A 21,131-nucleotide genomic window follows, 5' to 3' on the forward strand; every position below is an offset into this window, starting at 1 on the left:
CACCTAGAAAATAGATACAGATCTAATGGGGATTTTTGTTCATCCTTCCAGAAATAACCCATTACCATCGATTTGTTTAAGTTAATTACAGCATCATTTCCTCTGTTACTCATTCCATGGGATGATGAGAGCTTGTGTAAAGACCTTTCTGATGCCGATCTTATTTTCATGATTTTTAAAATAATTATACTGGCATACTTTCATGTTTGTGTTCTATGTTCACCTTTCCGAACCATTTATTATCTTATGTACCTTCAGAAGTTCACCTCCCAGTTGCCTATTTTCAATACAGAAAAGCCCAGGTGTCTCCACTTTGTCTCACAGTTCAGTGCTCCAACGTTACGATCTGGCGTTTTCTCTGCATTCCTTTGCACCAAGCTAAGCACATAATCAGATACAAACAGCTTTACAAAATCACAGAGTTTCAAATGTAAGAACTCGTAACAACAGTGCATCCATGTCATCTGGATCCCTTCTGTCCTTTGTTCAAACGAATCTCCATCCACAAAATTGTCCACTCCCCTCTGTCCAGGGTTCTTCAGATTATCGGGCACAGTAGGAAACAAAGTCAGAATTCTCCCATCCCACCTACCATGGGAATTGTAGTCATAGAGTCAGAGAATCATAGAGGTTTACAGCATAGAAACAGGCCCTTCGGCCCAACTTATCTATGCTGCCCTTCTCTTTAAACCTCTAAGCTAAGTTACCTGCATTTGGCCCATATCCCTCTATACCCATCTTACCCATGTAACTTCTGAATGCTTTTTAAAAGACAACATTTACCCGCCTCTACTACTACCTCTGGCAGCTTGTTCCAGACACTCACCATCCTCTGAGTGAAACTATTGTCCCTCTAGACCCTTTTGTATCTCTTCCCGCTCACTTTAAACCTATGCCCTCTAGTTTTAGACTCCCCTACCTTTGGGTAAAGATATTGACTGTCTAGCTGATCTGAGCCCCTCATTAATTTATAGACCTTTATAAGATCACCCCCTCAGCCTCCTACGCCCCAGACAAAAAAGTCCCAGTCTATCCAGCCTCTCTCATAACTCAAACCATCAAGTCCTGGTAACATCCCAGTAAATCTTTTCTGCACTCTTTCTAGTTTAATAATATCCTTCCGATAATAGGATGACCAGAACTGCACATAGTTTTCCAAGTGTAGCCTTAACAATATCTTGTACAACTTCAACAAGACATCCCAATTCCTGTATTCAGTGTTCTGACTGATGAGACCAAGCATGCTGAATGCCTTCTTCACCACTCTGTCTACCTGTGTGACTCCACTTTCAAGGAGCTATGAACACGTATCCCTGTAGTGGACAGGGGACAGAACCATGCAAATGTCCATTGACTCCTTTGGGCAGGATTCTCCGGCCGCGCTAATCTCAAAACTGGAGAATCCCACCCATGATGATTTTGGTCTTTTAATTAAACATAGCTGAACCCTGATGTATATTTTCTGTTTCTTTTATTGCCTATTTATGGCAAAGTGTGAGTCAGATCAACATTGAAAACTCCCTGATTGTAAGTTCTAATGTGCTGTTCCTGATGCGCATGAATGATGGTTAAATGAGCTGAAACATTAAATTTCAAGATTCTAGGTAGAAGTATGCTGGTATAGATTCAGCATGTCCTTGGGCCTTTCTGCTCAGCTTTGGCCATAAACCAATGTGATGGGGAGGATATTTGGCAATTGTCCTATGTTGATAAAACTGGCTTTGGGCATGGTTTCAGCTTCAACTTCAAGGCAGCAACCATCTGAGAAACTCTAAAGATACCAATCAGTTTTATAGTGCTTCTGTGAATCCCCTTCAGCACCAAAGATGTCCCTTGTGATCTGATGACCAGACCAGGCATAATTTCCGAAGTATGATATGACCAGAACACTGCACAATTTAAATATCCCTTTCCCTACTTCTTTGATAATATAGTTGAGCATTTTATTTACTTAAATTGTTACAATATATTAATTGACAACTCCGATTTATGAGGAAAGGCTGAATAAACTAGGCTTGTACTCGTTAGAGTTTAGAAGAATGAGGGGAGATCTCATTGAGACATATAAGATGTTGAATGGGATGGATAGGATAGAGGTGGAACGGCTCTTCCCGCTCAGAAAGGTCAGCAGGACTAGAGGGCACAGCCTCAGGATAAAGGGGGGGCTGTTTAGAACGGAGTTGAGGAGGAACTTCTTCACTCAAAGGGTGGTGAATCTCTGGAATTCTCTGCCCGTTGAAGTGGTGGAGGCTGCCTCGCTCAATATTTTTAAGATGCGGGTCGATAGGTTTTTGATAGGCAAGGGGATTAAGGGTTATGGGGAGAGGGCGGGAATGTGGAACTGAGCCACGACAGATCAGCCATGATCTTATTGAATGGCGGGGCAGGCTCAAGGGGCTGGATGGCCTACTCCTGCTCCTATTTCTTATGTTCTTATTCCAGTACTCTTTGTTTTCTTACAATGTCAGTATCTGAAACTCACCTGTATTAGATTTAATTGACACACTTCCTTCACTTAAATATTTGTCTAAATTATTTTATAGTAACTAAGATGTCACATTGGGATCGATTGCCCTGCTGGTTGGTATCATCCACAATTTTAACCAGTTTCCATTGATATTCTGAATCTGGTTGATATATTATTTCAAAGACAATAGGATCTTTATGTTGATCTCTGAAGCACACTAAATGCATTTCCTATCCATCTCTGCCTCTTAACTTTCAACTGATTTCTTGTTCATTACCAAGTATTGAATGCCCATTATTTTAAACTTTTAATTAGAAGTTTTTCATAGTTACTTTTGAAAGTCTAGGTATATCATTTTGTAGAATATTTTTAAAGAGCACTTGGGATGCTATCTTCTGAAAGGATTTAGGGAGGCCGGTGCACAAGATACTGTAGATCACAGCATACAAGTCAACCCATCTTTCCATGTTTCTGCATATATGCAGTGAATAAGTTGCCCCTTCAGCCATGACATGTTATACTTGCATTCATAGCTGGCCTCAATTTTTCACCTCTTACTTGCCTTAACAAGGAATCGATCAGGGGATACAATTGTGTTGCAAAGGTGCACAGGAGTTTAAGACACGCTCACACACTGGAGCCTGCATGGCAAGTCATAAAATCCTTACAGTGCAGAAGGAGGCCAATCGGCCCATCGAGTCTGCACTGACTCTCTGACAGAATATCGTACTTGAACCGTTTCCCCCAGACATTTGCCATGGCTAATCCATCTAACTTAAATGTCTTTGAACAATAATGAAGATAAATGGGTTTTTGACTAAAAACAAATGAATATGAAGCTGGTTCCAAACTACAGGCCATAATGTTTTCAAACAGTGTTGCAATAACAGAATTCAGTGTTGGTGAAAAATTGATTTGAAAATAGGAAAGGCTTCTGCCCTGAAGAAGATGCCCAAGATCAGATGTGCCAAGAGGACACAGACCAGCTAGTGGCTTGATCTTGAGAAGCATTGATTGGAATTGTCCTCAAAAATCATGAGAATGATTTTGTTTTCTCCAGAAATGCAATGCTTCTGTGTGTAATTTGGTGGACAGAATCAAACACAAAGTCAAGCCAAGATTTCAGAGCAACAACTTATTGGTTGTAACTCCAGGAGCCAGCTGTAATGGAACAGTGCTTTATTGCCAGAAAAAAGTAAAGCAAAACCACAAGCCTGTGAACACAAGCAGGTCCCAACCTGGACAATGCAATAATGGCCCCACGCAGAGGCCTACTTTATAAAGGGCTCAGGTACGAATTCCACCTGGTAAGGTAATTGCCAATTACCAGGGAGCTCATACTCTATGATTCCTTCAGGGCGGTCAGTCAAGGATTACCCATGCAAGTTCTGGAGATTAGCAAGCTGGTGTAGCCACTTTATGGAACAAAAAATTCTTGGTTGCAAAAAGGCCAAGCTCACTCAGAGAGCACCAAAGTATCTTTCGTTCATTCATGGGATATGGATGTTGCTGGCTGGCCAGCATTTATTGTAAGAAGTCTGACAAAACCGGTTTTAAGTCCAACCGCTTTATTTGATAGTAAACTCACAAGCTTTCCAGGCTTGTGAATTTACTATCAAATAAATCGGTTGGACTTAAACCTGGTGTTGTCAGACTTCTTACTGTGTTTACCCAATCCAATGCCGGCATCTCCACATCAGCATTTATTGCCCATCCATAGTTGCCCTTGAGAAGATGGTGGTGAGCTGCCTTCTTGAATTGCTGCAGTCCATGTGCTGTGGGTTGACCCACAATGCCATTAGGGAGAGAATTCCAGTATTTTGACCCAGCGGCTGTGAAGGAGTGGCAATATATTTCCAAGTCAGGATGGTGAGTAGCTTGGAGGGGAATTTGCAGATGGTGGTGTTCCCATGTATCTGCTGCTCTTGTCCTTCTCGATGGAAGTGGGTTTGGGAGGTGCTCTCTAATGATCTTTGCTGAATTGCTGCAGTGCATCTTGTAGATAGTACACAGAGCTGCGATTGAGCGTCAGTGATGGAGTGGATGTTTGTAGATGTGATGCCAATCGGGGGGCTGCTTTGTCCAGGATGGTGTCAAGTTTAAATTTCATTTATTGTTTTCACAAGTAGGCTTACATTAACATTGAATGAAGTTATTGTGAAAATCCCCTAGTCACCTTACGCCGGTGCCTGTCCGGGTTCACGGAAGGGAAATTTAGCATGGCCAATGCACCTGACCAGCACATCTTTCAGATTGTGGGAGTAAACCGGAGAACCTGGAAGAAACCCATGCAGATACGGGGAGAATGTGCAAACTCAGAACAGACTGTGACACAAGTCGGGAATCGAACTCAGGTCCTTGGCTCTGTGAGGCAGCAGTGCTAGCCACCAATAAACAGGCTAGATATTGGAAATAAAAAGGCTGAGAGGTGACATAACTGAGGTCTTTCAAATTCTAAATGGTCTAAAGAGAGAAGGCACAGATTGTTTCCATTTTACAGGCCACTCCATTTAGACTCCAGCACCTTCAATTATCAGTACAAACCTCCAAACACCCCTAATAAAAGAGTAATAGCCAATAGAAATTAATCTGCAACTGAGTTGAAAGATGATGATCCATTTAAAAACAAACCTTCCTGTTTTTCAACTCGGGTTAATCTCTGCAAGATTACAAGAGGGTGTTAAAGTCGCACACAGTGTTACAAGCTGCTTGACTTCACCATCTCCATGGTGTATCTGCCAGCAATCACATGTAAGAACCTACCCAAAATGGTTTGCAATGTGGTCCATGCCATTCTGCATCTGAAACAACACCCAGATTGTCCAAAATACAGATGCTATGCAACCAAATTTTGGAGCATTGAAATCAAAAGGTCATCTAAATCCTAAAAGCAGGTAGAAATGTAGGGCAAATTGATCAGTATCTTATACTCGACCTCAGTTTGACCTCAGCTAGAATACTGCATCCTATTTTGGCCTCCTTATCGATGAGGGCTGCAGAGGCTTAGGAAAGGACACAGAGGAAGGGTTTAAAGGATTTGTGTTTGCCCACCTGTATATCTCTGTTCTTGCACTCACTTTAAAATCATACCATTATCTCACTCATTATAGCGCAGTATATTAACAAACCCAGTCAACAGCATAACAAATTACATCATTAAGTAGCCACACATGCCAAAAGCTAATTGCAATCAAAATCTTTATAATTAACTGTAATTAGGTAAAGAGAATAGATTATGAGGAGCTGTGAGATATGCGTTATATCCCAATGACAGAAACTGAAATCATGTCCCCTGAATGTTCAGATTCTACCCTGTGTACGTGGAGTAGAGAAATCAATAAGCAGTCAACTGATGCCCAATTACTGCGGCTACAATCTTCTCTCTGATGTTAAGAATGCGAAGCAATCATTGATAATGGACTTGTTTTGCCTTAAAAGAGAATGGTGAATACAGTAAACAGGTTGCAGTGTATTAATTTCCACATGGACCAAAATGTGAAATTCACTGCCAACATCACACCCCATGTAATAAATTAACTGAGAAACCTGTGACCTAATAAGTTATACAAAAAGATAATTATGCATTTGAAATTATCTCAAATGGTTCATCAAGTTCAATAAGCTGAGTCATGCTGTAGCTGCAGTGTGCCAACACGGATCACCAAACTGCAGTAGTACAAAATGAGTTACTGTGGATTGGGAGTCTTTGAAATCAAATAGAATAAAAATGAGCAGAAACACTGACTTTTTATCATCTGTTTTACAATATCATACAAATTAAAAATGATCCTTTTAGTTTTTAGAGTGAAATATGGGCAGACGATTTGTTGATTCATAACTAAATAAGCTATATTTATCAAGTGCTTTTCTAATTGCTTCACATCCAGTAAAGTGCCTAAAATCTATACATGGTCTGTCTATAAATACGACACAGTAAGAAGTCTCACAACACCAGGTTAAAATCCAACAGGTTTATTTGGTAGTAAACGCTACTAGCTTTCGGAACACTGTTGTAGTGCCGTGTACTACCAAATAAACCTGTTGGACTTTAACTTGGTGTTATGAGACTTCTTACCGTGTTTACCAGTCCAATGCTGGCATCTCCACATTATAAACGCGACAACCAGTTTTCACACAGTAACGTGTACATATGGTTCTGTAAGTAAACACGACAGCTAGTTTGCACACATTAACTTGTACACATTGTTCTGTAAGTAAACACAACAGCCAGTTTGCACACAGAGGTGCCAGGGTGCCAGGCTGGCACTGTCAGGGTCCCAAGCTAGGGGTGCCAGGCTGCTCCTGCCCCCAATCATCTGGGGAGCCTCAAGACCTCTGGTCCCACCGCTGAAGTTATCACGTCTGGTCCCTGTTGATGGGGGAACCATAAGTTTTCCTCGTTGGTGAGAGCCTCCAGCAGTGAGGCCGTTGAGTAACGTGAGCTTGATGATTGCATTCCAGGCTTACTAATCATATTAAAATAAGGATTTAAATCTTTAAATCAGCCTTGCGCCTTTCCTGAATGTGTTGCTGATTACTCCAGCTTAACAGGGCCGGTAATATCATGAGAGATGAGAAGCCTTGCATGAACCCGATTTTTCATACCTCTCACGGTCTTACCAACTTGCCATGCTGATGAATTTGTGTGTTAGAATGAGGGTGAAGTTTTACAATGATTATATCTCCGCGTACTCCTTAACAAAGTAAGGGATTTTTGTGTTTTACAAAGTATATTTTTAATTACATATTCTTATCTCAGAATGGCTGACCTCTATTTCAGTGCTGCAGTTTTCTTTAAAGGAAAAGAATATTGCTGGTATCCCTGCCCCTCCTAAAGATGTTGAGCCAGGCTGGGATATATTCCTCCAATTGTCTGTGTTTTTCTGGTATGTTACTGAAGATGCTTTGTGTCTGAACCTAGATCACAAGTGGCAGCAGGCAATTCCATAGCTGACATCACATGATCATGACCTTTTCCCAGCTGATAACCATGCACATGCACTTTCTGTTACACTCTTCTATTCAATGTTAATATACCAATCTCGACATGCATTGTAAAACCATAACATGGGATTTTTATTTAAAGATAAGATTAAACGCAGGCAATGTTAACTAGGAGACTGAGCATGTGTAGCTGACTTCTACAAGCTGTCACTGTCAGAGACTTGGGACTGCTACACCATATCCTGCCTTAGTAATATTATTGACAGCAGTTTAAAATATATCCTCTTAAAGGTACAAGGACATCATAACATTCCCATTTTTTCTAAACTAGAAGTTTACCCTCAGGGACCCAAACTATTTACATGACAGCAAAGGGAAATAATGTTGGCTGCAATTCTCAGAGCCTCTTTGCTCTGGGTGCAAATCCTGATATGTCCACAAACTCTGTTAAGAGGATCATAACTGGAATTGTGGTGCTGTGGTTTGAGATCTTCACCCTTTTTCCATGTCAATGCAATCAGGTTCATGCCTGCCTGGAAGTGGCATGAATCTTATTACCATGACATTAGATATATTTTAATATCACTAAAGAACTTAACGCTGATGTGTTAGAGTGTTAGACCTTCCCGCCAGTGTGACATCATACCAGTGAGAATGACTACCAGTTTCCAAAAGTGAAAACCAGTCAGGGTGAGGACGTCAGAGGTTTGGAGGTAAGTATACCCCTGGGTTGTAAATCACATGGCACTGCCTCTGGCACACCCAGGGGTGAGTTAAGGGGGCAAAGTGTGGGGTAGGGCTTCTGGGTACCCCTTTGACGGGGGCTCCATTATGCAGGGAGGGCAGTGGTGTAGTGGAGGGTTGTGCCTGCATGGTGGTGGGTGGGGTGGGTGGACATTAATAATGGGGAGGCTCCCTGATGCTGTAAAGGTGTTCCGGAGGGGGCGGGGGTGTGTGGTCATGTCATCCTGATGCCTTTATGATGTATTGGGGGGTGGGAGGGTGTGGGGGAGTGACACATCTATTGAGTGGTGGGGGAGGCGTTGGCCCTCTTTGCCCCAAGGATGGGGTTGCTCCCTTTGTCTGTCAAGCATCCCCAAAAGGGAAGGCCTGTAACATTAATCTGAGAAGCTTGGAACATCCTGTAAAAATTGCACCCTATTCTCTGTGGAGCCGGCCTCGCCTTTCTAGAATGGTGGCGTAAAACACACTCCCCTACTTTTTTTTATCAAGTGTCAGAGAATCTAGAGTGAAAACCTGGCTGTGTTTTGGGGAGAGACATGTCGGTTTTCTGTCAGGACCTGACTCTTTGCCATTTTTTAGAAAACCTCCTCTGTTCATTGTGTCTGAATGAACCATTGTTCAAAACAATTGGAAAAGTCTCTGATACGTACCAATGTTTGGTTTATCCATCAAGACTTGGTTATGGCAATCCTGGTTGGAGGCTGCTATATGTTAGGAGTGATTAGGAGCGCTGCATTAGTGTTACTTTACTGTTTAGACTTGACCATTTGGTATATTCATGCTGCACCTCAATCTTGAAAAGGAACTCCTCTGTGTATCTCACCAACTCTTCTTTAACGACTTGCATATCTTTGCAAATTGGCTCCACTTTAAACACAAATTACATTTTTTCCTTCAAATGCAACATGGTGTTGTGAAATCAGTGAACACTTCCACAATTTAGGCACAGTGAAGACATGTGATCAACACAGGTTGATGAGGCTGCTGAGTTCTCTTTGTCTGTAAGCCATGCACTTGAGCTGGTTAAATAAGCTGTGTCTGCAACTCTAAGTGTGATGTTACATTTCTGTGTCATTTCTTCAAGTCAAACACAGCAGAATCGATTTGGACTGCCAAGGTCCTGGTTTTTTCCCAACATTAAGTAATCATCTACCACGAAGAAATATTTCCTAATCTGTCTATTCAACTAATTGAGCATGCTCATTAATTAGTTTGCCAAATTTGCTTGTAGAAGCCAATTGTCGCAATGCCACATATTGTTTAATGGTTTCACTATTACCCGAGTATCTCTGATATATCAGACTATTTTTGGCCTGAAGTATGTTTTGAAAGCAGTTGGCAAACTGTGACAAACATAGACATGTCTTCTTTGATCCGTTTGAAAATTTGTGGGCGTTCTCCAAGACTATGTATGAGTATTCTTGTGGACCACTCCTACATGCAGACTGTCTGTTCTGTACAAAGTGAGTAGCTCTTGCAACCCAAAATCTGATGACCCAATGACATGGGTAGATCTTCTGGTACTGAAAGGAATGCTACTGGAACTGCTGACATCAAACTTTCCTCAACCATATATGTTGTCAATTCTGTTGAATATTTGCAGGTTTGCTGTATATTTTTCTGTGTCAGAGCAATGCTGAGAGTTTCTGAATATGCACCAGATTTATTTATTTACAAGAGTCTTAAAATAGCTTTGCCATCACAAAATGTCTGCACAATCCATATCCCAGCTTTAGCTTCTGGTAGCTTGTGTGTTATCTGTTTACGTTGCTCTGAGGCCACACCCAGGCATAACCAATCAAATGCGGTGAGCTTGATTAATTACCAGACTCACATAGGCTAGGATTTTCTGGCCATTCATGTCGAAGGGATTCTCTGAATGATCTTTGGGAAGAGAACAGATTGTGCTCAGAGAGATTGAATACAATTGGTCAATATTCCCTGGATTTTCAAAGAACAAGAGGTGACCTCATTTAAATACATAAAATTCTTCGAGGTTTGTTAAGGTAAATGCCAAAAGGACATCTTCCCTGATTTGGAGGCCTTGGAGTCAAAATCCCAGAGCTGAGAAAAACCCCTCTCACTCAAAAGATCTATGGAATCCTCTGTCACTGAAGGCAGTGGATGTTCAGCTGTTGAAAATATTCTCGTAAGAAGTCCCACAATACCAGGTTAAAGTCCAACAGGTTTGTTTGGTAGGAAAAGCCACTAGCTTTCAGAGCACTGCTCCTTCATCTGGTGAGTGGGATTTCAGTTCACAAACAAGGAACTGTTTGTGAACAGAACTCCCACTCACCTGATGAAGCAACGCTCCGAAAGCTAATGGCTTTTACTACCAAGTAAACCTGTTGGACTTTTAACCTAATATTCTGAAACTTCTTATTGTGTTTACCCCAGTCCAACGCCGGCATCTCCACATCAAAATAGAGATCGGTTGGTTTTTGGACACTAAAAGAATCAAAGGAATGGGGATACTGCAGGAAGATGGACATTTAATCCAATTTCTGCCAGGATAGTATTAAAAGTTGGAGCAGGCTTGAAGGGCTGAATGTCCTACTGCTTGTACTATTTCTTATGAGCCAGATCAAATGGCTTCATAAGATGAAGCAAAGCAGTGAAAATTGGAAACTAATAATACATAAGTGCCTTTAGTACAAGAAAATACAACGGGTTTTATAAAGTGAGTTTTTATTTTCCTAATTTCTACTCAAAAATCGAACTCCTGCATACACCACACATATTGAAAATTTAAATTTGGCCGGCCCCTTCAAATTTTTTCCAGAACATGAAATAAATGTTATATTTCTAATGAGTTTTGAGCTACTGTTTCTCACTCACGCTCAAAAGTCTGCTTATACATAAAAAGTATTTGGTTGCCAGGGTGACTAACACTTGCTGCTAATCTCTGACAGCAGACTGTGTTTGGGATGCATTGGACAAAAATACCACAAACACATGCACACACGAATGCATTATCACAAAAGCAAACCGATTTAGATGGCATGTACTCAAACTAAGGTCAAAGAGTTCCTCTGGTTTCTTGCGTGTTTGCAAACGGGAGATTTCTTTTGATCTTTATGTTAGCAAAGTAAGCACAACAGAGAAATGTGTACTGTTTTGTGTGGGCCAGATTTTGCTCCCAAAATAACCTTGAATCTCATGACTTGCTCAGTTATTAGGCACAAATGATACAGCAATTTCAGGCTAGGGTAGTTAAATGCGTATATCCAACAGTTGCTGTCTGATTTACACTGCTTCCCCCATTAGCTTTGTGAAAATTGCACTTGTGTGACTGCCTGACCATTGAAATAAATTAAATGGCGTGAAATTGTTGAATTTTAACTTATAAAACTTGGACTCGCATGCTGTCGGTTAGTAATTTTTGGAGGTATTAAAATTGTGAGACTTCAGATTTTTAAAATCTTTTTCTTTTCCTTTTTCCTTTCTTAATCCGATCTTTCTGTTATGTTCTGTGTCTGAGTTGATATTGAATTCACTGACTGATTCATATTTCTTCTCAGTTCTTACGCTGTTAATTTAACAATCCTTTGATCTGATTGGTTAAGGTGATATGGTTTCTTGCCCTTGTTCACCCCAGTTGTAGATGTCAGTACGAATCTGTCGTTGAGGCGTTATCAGTTCACACTTTCAATCATTTGTCTTACAACAAATTTAAAAACCTAAAGGTGCAAGGGGAGGTCTCACTACTGGCTGTTGCTACTGGATGTCCTGCTGCAATAAAATCTCACCAATGTTTTACCAGTTGGACATTGGAAAGATGGCAGAAAAATGGAGGCAGAGGAAAACTAATCCACATATAGATGCATGTGATTTTTCTCAGAAATTATCCCTGAGATAACTGCTCTCTTCTTCTCATCACCAACCTACCATTACTCCCCATGACTGTTCCTGGTCCCTCCATACGGATGCTATAGTTAAAAAGTCCCACCGACACCTCTACTTTTTCAGGAGACTAAGGAAATTTGGCATGTCCATTACAACCCTCACCAACTTCTACAGATGCACCATTGAAAGCATTCTTTCTGGTTGTATCACAGCTCAGTATGGTTCCTGCTCTGCCCAAAACCGTAAGAAACTACAAAGGGTCGTGAATGAAGCCCAGTCCATCACTCAAAGCAGCCTCCCATCCACTGACACTGTCTACATTTCCCACTGCCTTGGAAAAGCAGCCAGCATAATAGAGGACCCCACGCACTCTGGACATACTCTCTTCCACTCTTCCATCACCTTCCTTTGGAAAAAGAGACAAAAGTCTGAAATCACGTACCAACCAACTCAAGAACAGTTTCTTCTCTGCTGCCATCAGACTTTTTAATGGATCAATTTTGCATTAAGTTGATCTTTCTCACACCCTAGCTTTGACTGTAACACTACATTCTACACTCTCTCCTTTCCTATGTACAGTATGCTTTGTATAGCGCACAACAAACAATACTTCTCACTGTACATTAATATATGTGACAATAATAAATCAAATCAAAAAGATTATGGAATCACCATTGAATATTCAAAACTAACTTATAACAACAAAAGTAATTGTGTCCATTGCTGTGCGTGGAAATGGCTGTGACTTTTACCATGATGGGAAATCATTAGTCCTGGCCTTAAACATAGCATTTCTTGTATCCATGGGGGTGTGAATGGAGGTGATAGCTGTTTAGCTTATGTGCTGTTCAAGGAAGCACCTGGCCATTTAAATCATCAGCCTCTGGATTTTTATATCTTAGGAGTGTGAAACCCAAAGTGTGCAGAGTAGACCTTGGAAGAGCAGGTTTGAAGTTTGTAGATTCGTTTGGGAAGCTAAGGTACCCCTTTCGAAAGGTACTCTTTGGATATGGTCCCAGCAAGGTCAGATGCTCGTTGGAGTCGGTAATGCATTCTTCAGAATTGTTATAAGTAGGCATTCATTGGATGTAAAACTTCATAACTCCTCAAATGTCAAGCTCATTGGAATGGTCAACTGTCCTCTCAAAATCAAGTGTCAAAATTGTCAAAAGTAAATGTCAAGAAGACCTGTCAAAAGTATTAGGAGGATGTGTCAAGAGGACCAATCCAAAATCAACGGTTAACACTTTCAGCTGATCTGTCAAGAGGACCTGTCAAAAAGGTCTGTCAAAAGCACCACTTAAAGGTAGCTACAACATTGTCAAGGCATTTAAAAGCACTGCCCTTTGAATCTTTGAACAAATGTTGGGTGTGTTAAAATAAGTAATTCTTTGCTGCTTTACTCTGTTGAAATAGCCTAAGGGCTTCCATTGCTGGTTTACTGCTACATGACTGATTTCACAACAGCGCATTATCACAGTAGGGTACCTACTGTCTCTGTTTGGTTGACAGCTGCAAGTGTTTATAGACTCCTTGAAGTGAAAGTATGAATTTCAATGTTTCTTGTTTTAAGGGGCTGTGTACCTGAATGGAAACTTTTTTCCATATAAGGCTTTATTTGAATGAAGGAATGTAAACATGGTAAATGGACTCTTTCAATATACTGAAGACTGCAATAAACACGGAACTTTATTTTATAGAACTTTATTTGTCTAATCTCTGCTTGGGTCCTGAGCTCTGCTCGTGGTGAATTCTGGGTGTTAGCACGACAGACATAAGGGCAAAGGGTGGCGGGTGGACATGGGTTAGCATGAGTTGGCATTGGGTCTTAAAAGGCCCATGGGGTGTTCAAGGGCATATGTTGGAATGGAGGGCCTGAGGGGCCGTGTTGGCAGATATAGGAGCATAGGTTGGCATGGATGGCACGTGGGAATTGTATGGAGGATGTGGGCAGGAGGGATGATTTATATTATTATTTTCTTTTAAAATTTGAACCCAAAGAACCCAATTCTGGCCATCCGACCCCTGCATTTTCTCCTCGGTACTTCCTGGGTCACAAACCCCGACTTCAATTATAGCCCCCCTTCCACCCTGCCCATCACCAGGCCAGACGAAACATCTGACATCTGGCAGCTATTTTTAAAAGTCAGATTAGTGGAGCTGGGAATTCTCCTGACTCTGCACCTGACTCATTGACAGAAATCCAGGCCTACGTGATTATACTTGTCAGTCATCAAGCAATGTGTATGAATAGCTAATGATTCCCAGTGCTTTGAACTGCTGGAGACCATCACCAAAAAGGTTTTTCTCTTGGGTTCATATCAAAATTGTGGGGAATTGGCTATCACTGCTCAACAGTCCCCAACTCCTGATTCCAGGTAGTCCCCCCCACCCACATTCTGATTCTTACCCCTTCACCATCCTGCCCCTTGTTAAGAATGTGAGGTTTTCTAAGATGATTGTGTTTTAAAGCGATTCCGTTTGTTTAAAATCGTAGAATCCTTGCAGTGCAGAAGGAGGCCATTCAAGTCTGCACTGACCACAATCCCATCTAGGTCCTATCACCATCGCCCGAAGCATTTACCCTAACCAGTGCCCCTGACACTAAGAGGCAATTTGGCATGGCCAATCCACCTAACCCACACATCTTTGGACTGTGGGAGAAAACCGGAACACCTGGAGGAACCCATACAGACACGGGGAGAATGTGCAAACTGCATACCAACAGTGCCTGAAGCCAGGAATCGAACCCGGGACTCTGGTGCTGTGAGGCAGCAGTGCTAACCACTGCGCCACCATGAAATGGAATGTCTGAAATCATATGAAACTCTGCCCAGAGACATGCCCATGTGATCTGAGTGTCATAGGGATACAGGCCCAGACTGAAACCTATAGAAAACCCAGGTTGAATTTTCCAGTCCAACAGGAAAACCCACTGACAACAGTGGGATCGGAAGATCGCTCTGCCAGCCAATGATGGACTTCTTTCACCACCATGAAACATGGGGGTTGGTGGAAATCCCACCCTGAGAACCTGTGGCCTGAAACACCAACTACTCCTCTTTTGTGTCAGGATGTAAATTCTGACACTTTGATGCGATTTTCTGCACTACCAGCCCCTCCCCCGTGGCGTATTTTCATATGTTTCAGTGGCCCATTGTCGGCTGGCGGTGGAGTTTCCTGTTTCTGCTGATGTCTATGGGGTTTGTGTGCCCCACATCGTCTGCCACCAGGGAACCCACGGTGGGAGGATGCCATTGGCAGGGCTGGATGATTCTGCCAACAGGAATATCAGGAAAATTTTGGCCTGAGACTCAGAGATCTGATCCCAGAAACAGATGAACAGTTATGCTGCTGTGTAAAGCAGAGGAAAAGACCATTTTGTGTCAACCCCTGAGGGGGATTCTAAGGAGAACTGATTTTTTGTTTGAAGTGATGGGACGGGGTGAGATTTAAGAGACTAGGAGTCACCAGAATGGGCCCTTCTATTAGTAGTCAGTTCAGTGATATTCAGAAGATTGAGTGAAGTGACTTTCAGTGAAGCCTGGAAATCTTGTCCTGATGCGGGAAGGATAAGAGCTTGGAACTAAATCTGCAACGCTACGTTTCTACTTGGAATATGGCAATATTGTGTTAATTTGCTTTAGTTTCTTTGTTCCAGTAAAGGTCTTAAAATGGGAAATTTTGTGAGATTTCCTTTTCCTGTCAGTATCTGGGAAATTCCTGTCTCTTTTTAAATGTTACCGATCTCTGTGGGAATCATAACATCTTCCAGACTCACTTTAGAGGCTCAGCTATCAGGTGATAGGATTTGCTGTCTTCCTGTGACCAGCAAGTTACCTTTGCGGCCTTGGTAGGTGCCAGTAATGAGCTGGCAAACTAATTTGGTATTACCCCTGTGCCGGCCTCACCAGGCAGCTTTGTTATACTCAAGCACAAGCAAATTCAGGCACAATCCAGTTCTTAAGCCTCTAACAGAGGCTCCAATGCCCACTCCCAGAATATAAAGTTTAAAGTTTATTTATTAGTGTCACAAGTAGGCTTACATTAACTCTGGAGTGAACTTACTATGGAAATCCTCTAGTCACCACACTCCGGTGCATGTTTGAGTACACTGAAGGAGAGTTTAGCATGGCCAATGCACCTAATCAACATGTCTTTTGGACTGTGAGAGGAGACTGGAGCACCTGGAGGAAACCCACAATAAGAAAATGTATGAAAGTACCTGTAAAATTCTATAAGCTAAGGGAGCATGTGAACTCAATAGATACTGCTATTAATGTTCGTGAGTTGCTAGGTCCTCAATCATGTTTAGTTATAATTATCAGAAAGTTGAAACAACAAGCACTTGTGAATCCTTATGTGTATACCAACAGCATAAGCTAATCTGCAAACATTTAATTTTACTGATGAAAATTTACTGGACATGAGTTTTGGTAAACTTAGTTTAACTATTGCCTTCAAAACCAAAATTTACGGTGAAAGGCACTTTAAAATAGAAACATTTGCTGTGTACCTCAGGGATTCCCAAGTACTTGTATGAAAAACATTGCTCCGGTGTCCAAATGGGTCAATATTGGTTAAATGTGCTTTATTGCAGTTTTATGTGTCTGTCTAATGAAATCCTCTGTGTGATTATTTCCCTGTAGGATGAAGGTATTGTGAAAGAAATAGACATCAGTAACCATGTGAAGGAAGGTTTTGAAAAAGCAGATCCCTCTCAGTTTGAATTGCTTAAAGTGCTGGGCCAAGGATCCTATGGAAAAGTAAGAGAATTTCTACAATTAAAAAAAAATCCATTTAGAAAATTAAATGGCTTAAGAAATTTCCCACATGTTATATTCTAATACATACCTTTTCACATCTGATTGACATTTTATTTAATTGACATGTTGTCTTTCTTCCCTCAATGGATATCCAGCTGTACATCCACTCCTTCAGGCTTCATGACCTTAGAGAGTATTGGACTTCCATTAGATTTGTCCATGATTGCACTTGGTAAAGTACTGCAGTGGTTTGCCATTACCTTTTGCTGGATGTCTGACATGGGAACTCTCCTACTTATTGGTTAAAGGCCTTTAGTTTCAATGGGAAATTGTATCTCCGTTTTCTTACAAATTAAGAAAGGAACGAATGTGCAAATTGATAGTGCTTTATTAAAATTGGACACGCTGTCACTTTCCCTGTCTTCTGTCAATTGGTCCAAGCCACCAGTCATAGGGTTTTACAGCAAAGAAAGAGGCTTTCAGCCCATTGTGTCTCTGTTGGCCATTAAACACCTAACTAATCTAAACCCATTTTCCCGCACTTGGTCTGGCGCATTTGATGCTCTGGTGATCTGATCTCATGGTTACAATGTCTCCATGACACCACCTAGAATTCCACTATCGACTTTCTGCCAATTCTGATTGGACATATTCCTGGTGGCTTCATCACATGACTTCCTGCCATGTGACATTTCCATCTTAAGCAAAAGGATTTGAAGACAGTCAAAGAAGGACCATTGGCTGGATTTAACACTCCCTTGCTATGCTGTGTTTGGAGGCAGGGAGACTCTTCAATCCAGTTTGTGGCCTGCTGTCAAATTCTGGTAATGATGTCAGCATTGGGCCTATCTTTCTTGGGCTGCTTGGACGACCCCTCAGGTTTCACCCCAACCATATTGCCTTCCAATTCTCCACCTTGCCAGGACTGCTAGTTTAGCACCAAGATAGATCTCCAACCATGCCTGAAGGATCCAGGGCCACACACCCAAAGTACTGGAGAGATGCTCACTTCTGACTGGCTGGCAGCATCCTGAGGCAGAACTTCCTGTCCCAGTCTATTCACAAGATACAATGAGTTCCAGTCCAGAAAGGGATTACATTTCATTTCAATATATTTAAATGTATTTAAAGGGCTTCCTTGTTGTATGTTTTCCCCCTAGGTAAGGAAGCCACTCGCCCCCATCCCATCGCCTCACTCCTACCCCATCATATCAGCAAGATTTATAACAGCTTTAGCAAAATGGGAAGCTGAGAGAGAATGGCTATTGAGCCTGATGTCAGCAGTGGGGAAACTTTTGGAGAAGACAATGAGGGATAGGATATATGCACATTTGGAAGGAAATGGACTAGTTAGTGACAGGCAGTATGGCTTTGTGTGGGGAAGGTCATGTCTCACCAACTCGATTGGGTGTTTTGAAGAGGGACAGAAGTAATTGATGAGGGAAGGGCTGTGGAATGTAGTTTATATGAACTTTAGTAAGGCACTTGACAAGATCCTACATGGCAGACTGGTTAAAAAACTAAAATCGCATAGGATTTTAAGTAAAATCACATGGGTGGGCTGGCTCAATGGGTACAGAACTGGCTTGGTCATAGAAGGCAGAGAGTAACATAGAAATTGGAAGCAGAAGTAGGCCATTTGGCCATTTGAGCCTGCTCTGCCATTCATTTTGATCATGGCTGATCATCGAATTCAATATCCCGATCCTGACTCCCCCCCAGTACCCCCTGACCCCTTTAACCCCAACAGCTGTATCTAATTTCTTCTTGAAATCAGACAACGTTTTGACCTGAACTACTTCTTGTGGTAGTGAATTCCACGCGTTCATCACCCTCTGGGTGAAGAAAGTTCTCCTCATCTTGTGGAACTTGCCAAAAGCAGCAAGCACAGGAAGTCCCCTTTGTCCCCAGTGACCAGTGACACCACCTTGAAATCCAGAGAACCAGAAGAAACTCCCTTGGGAAAAAAGTTTAATAAAGCAGAAGATGGAGCAAAAATCACCTTGAAATTGATCTTCCTAAGGCGTTCTATAGGTATGTCAAGAACAGAAGGTTGGTTAGGGCAAGATTAGGGCCAGTTATAGACAGCAGAGGGAAGTTATGTGTGGAACTGGAAGAGATTAGAGAGGCATTGAACCAATATTTCTCTTCGGTGTTCACGCAGGGGGACAAGAATATAGCTGAGGAGGACACAGGGTTGCAGGGGAGTAGAATAGACAGTTTTACAGTTGATAAGGAGGATGTGCTGGATATTCTTGAGGGATTGAAGATAGATAAGTCCCCTGGTCCGGATGGGATTTACCCTAGGATTCTCTGGGAGGCAAGAGAAGTGATTGCAGAGCCTCTGGCTCTGATCTTCAGGTCGTCGTTGGCCTCTGGTATAGTACCGGAAGATTGGAGGTTAGCGAATGTTGTCCCATTGTTTAAGAAGGGGAACAGAGACTTCCCCGGGAATTATATACCGGTGAGTCTCACTTCTGTTGTGGGCAAGGTTTTAGAAAAAATTATTAGGGATAGGGTTTATAGTTATTTGGAGAGTAATGAATTGATTGGAGATAGTCAGCATGGTTTTGTAGCGGGTAGGTCGTGCCTTACTAACCTTATTGAGTTTTTTGAAAAAGTGTCCAAAGAGGTGGATGGGGGTAAGGCAGTTGACGTGGTATATATGGATTTTAGTAAGGCGTTTGATAAGGTTCACCATGGTAGGCTTCTGCAGAAAATGCAGATGTATGGGATTGAGGGTAATCTAGGAAATTGGATCAGGAATTGGCTAGCAGATAGGAGACAGAGGGTGGTGGTTGATGGTAAATATTCGTCATGGAGTTCGGTTACGAGTGGTGTGCCTCAGGGATCTGTTTTGGGGCCACTGCTGTTTGTAATTTTTATTAATGATCTGGATGAGGGTATAGTTGGGTGGATTAGTAAATTTGCTGATGACACCAAAGTCGGAGGTGTGGTAGATTGTGAGGAAGGGTGTCATAGTTTGCAGGAAGACTTGGACAGGTTGCAGAGCTGGGCCGAGAGGTGGCGGATGGAGTTTAATGCGGAGAAGTGTGAGGTAATTCACTTTGGTAGGAATAACAGATGTGTTGAGTGTAGGGCTAACGGGAGGACTTTGAATAGTGTGGATGAACAGAGGGATCTAGGTGTATGTGTACATAGATCCCTGAAAGTTGGGAATCAAGTAGATAGGGTTGTTAAGAAGGCATACGGTGTCTTGGCGTTTATTAGTAGGGGGATTGAATTTAGGAGTCGCAGTGTCATGTTGCAACTGTACACAACTCTGGTGCGGCCGCACTTGGAGTACTGTGTGCAGTTCTGGTCCCCACGTTACAGGAAGGATGTGGAGGCTTTGGAGAGGGTGCAGAGGAGGTTTACCAGGATGTTGCCTGGTATGCAGGGGAGGTCCTATGAGGAGAGACTGAGGGATTTGGGGTTGTTTTCGCTGGAAAGAAGGCGGCTAAGAGGGGATCTTATTGAAACATATAAGATGATTAGAGGTTTAGATAGGGTGGACAGTGATAGCCTTTTTCCTCGGATGGAGAAAGCTAGCACGAGGGGGCATGACTTTAAATTAAGGGGGGGTAGTTATAGGACGGATGTCAGTGGTAGGTTCTTTACCCAGAGGGTGGTGAGGGATTGGAATGCCCTGCCTGCTGCGGTTGTAAATGCGCCTAGTTTGGGGGCGTTTAAGAGGTCCGTGGATAGGTTTATGGATGAAAAGGGATTGGTTTAGGTTAGAGGGTCATTGTTTTTTTTAACTGGTCGGCGCAACATCGTGGGCTGAAGGGCCTGTTCTGCGCTGTAATGTTCTATGTTCTATGTTCTATGTAAAGCTCAGAGGAATGAATTACTCACAAACACGATTGATCAAACAGTTTATAAGTTTTAAAAAAAAACGCAATCTCAACAGGAGCCGTTGACCCCAACAAAACACAGAAAGATCGGGGGGAAAAAGACAACTGCAAAGTCATTTTGTAGATACAGACAAGACTGTTTCATTCCTTAAAGGGGTAAAGATGTAACTACAGATAAAAAAATAAATGACCACAGATCAAAAATGCAACTTAGAACATAAGAACATAAGAAATAGGAGCAGGAGTAGGCCATCCACCCCTTCGAGCCTCCCCCACCATTCAATAAGATCATGGCTGATCTGAAGTGGATCAGTTCCACTTTCCTGCTTTCTCCCCATAACCCTTAATCCCCTTGTCTGTCAAAAACCTATCCACCCGTGACTTAAATATACTTAGCGAGATAGCCTCCACCACTTCAATGGGCAGAGAATTCCAGAGATTCACCACCCTTTCAGTGAAGAAGTTCCTCCTCAACTGCATTCTAAACTGCGCCCCCCCTTATCTTGA

General features: G+C 42.1%; 1 protein-coding gene across 3 annotated transcripts in view; it reads left to right on the forward strand.

Annotated features, from left to right (window-relative positions):
• LOC145350903 (ribosomal protein S6 kinase alpha-2) overlaps nt 1-21,131 on the forward strand; it is a 332,432-nt gene that overhangs the window by 162,083 nt on the left and 149,218 nt on the right. For all 3 annotated transcript variants that reach the window (XM_080200348.1, XM_080200346.1, XM_080200347.1), the window contains exon 2: nt 16,651-16,767. In XM_080200348.1, the coding sequence (XP_080056474.1) occupies nt 16,651-16,767 (117 nt within the window). The remainder of the gene's footprint in view (nt 1-16,650; nt 16,768-21,131) is intronic.

This window comes from Carcharhinus amblyrhynchos, chromosome 12 (genome assembly GCF_965287045.1).
Source record: "Carcharhinus amblyrhynchos chromosome 12, sCarAmb.v2.hapA, whole genome shotgun sequence".
Taxonomy (NCBI): Eukaryota; Metazoa; Chordata; class Chondrichthyes; order Carcharhiniformes; family Carcharhinidae; genus Carcharhinus; species Carcharhinus amblyrhynchos.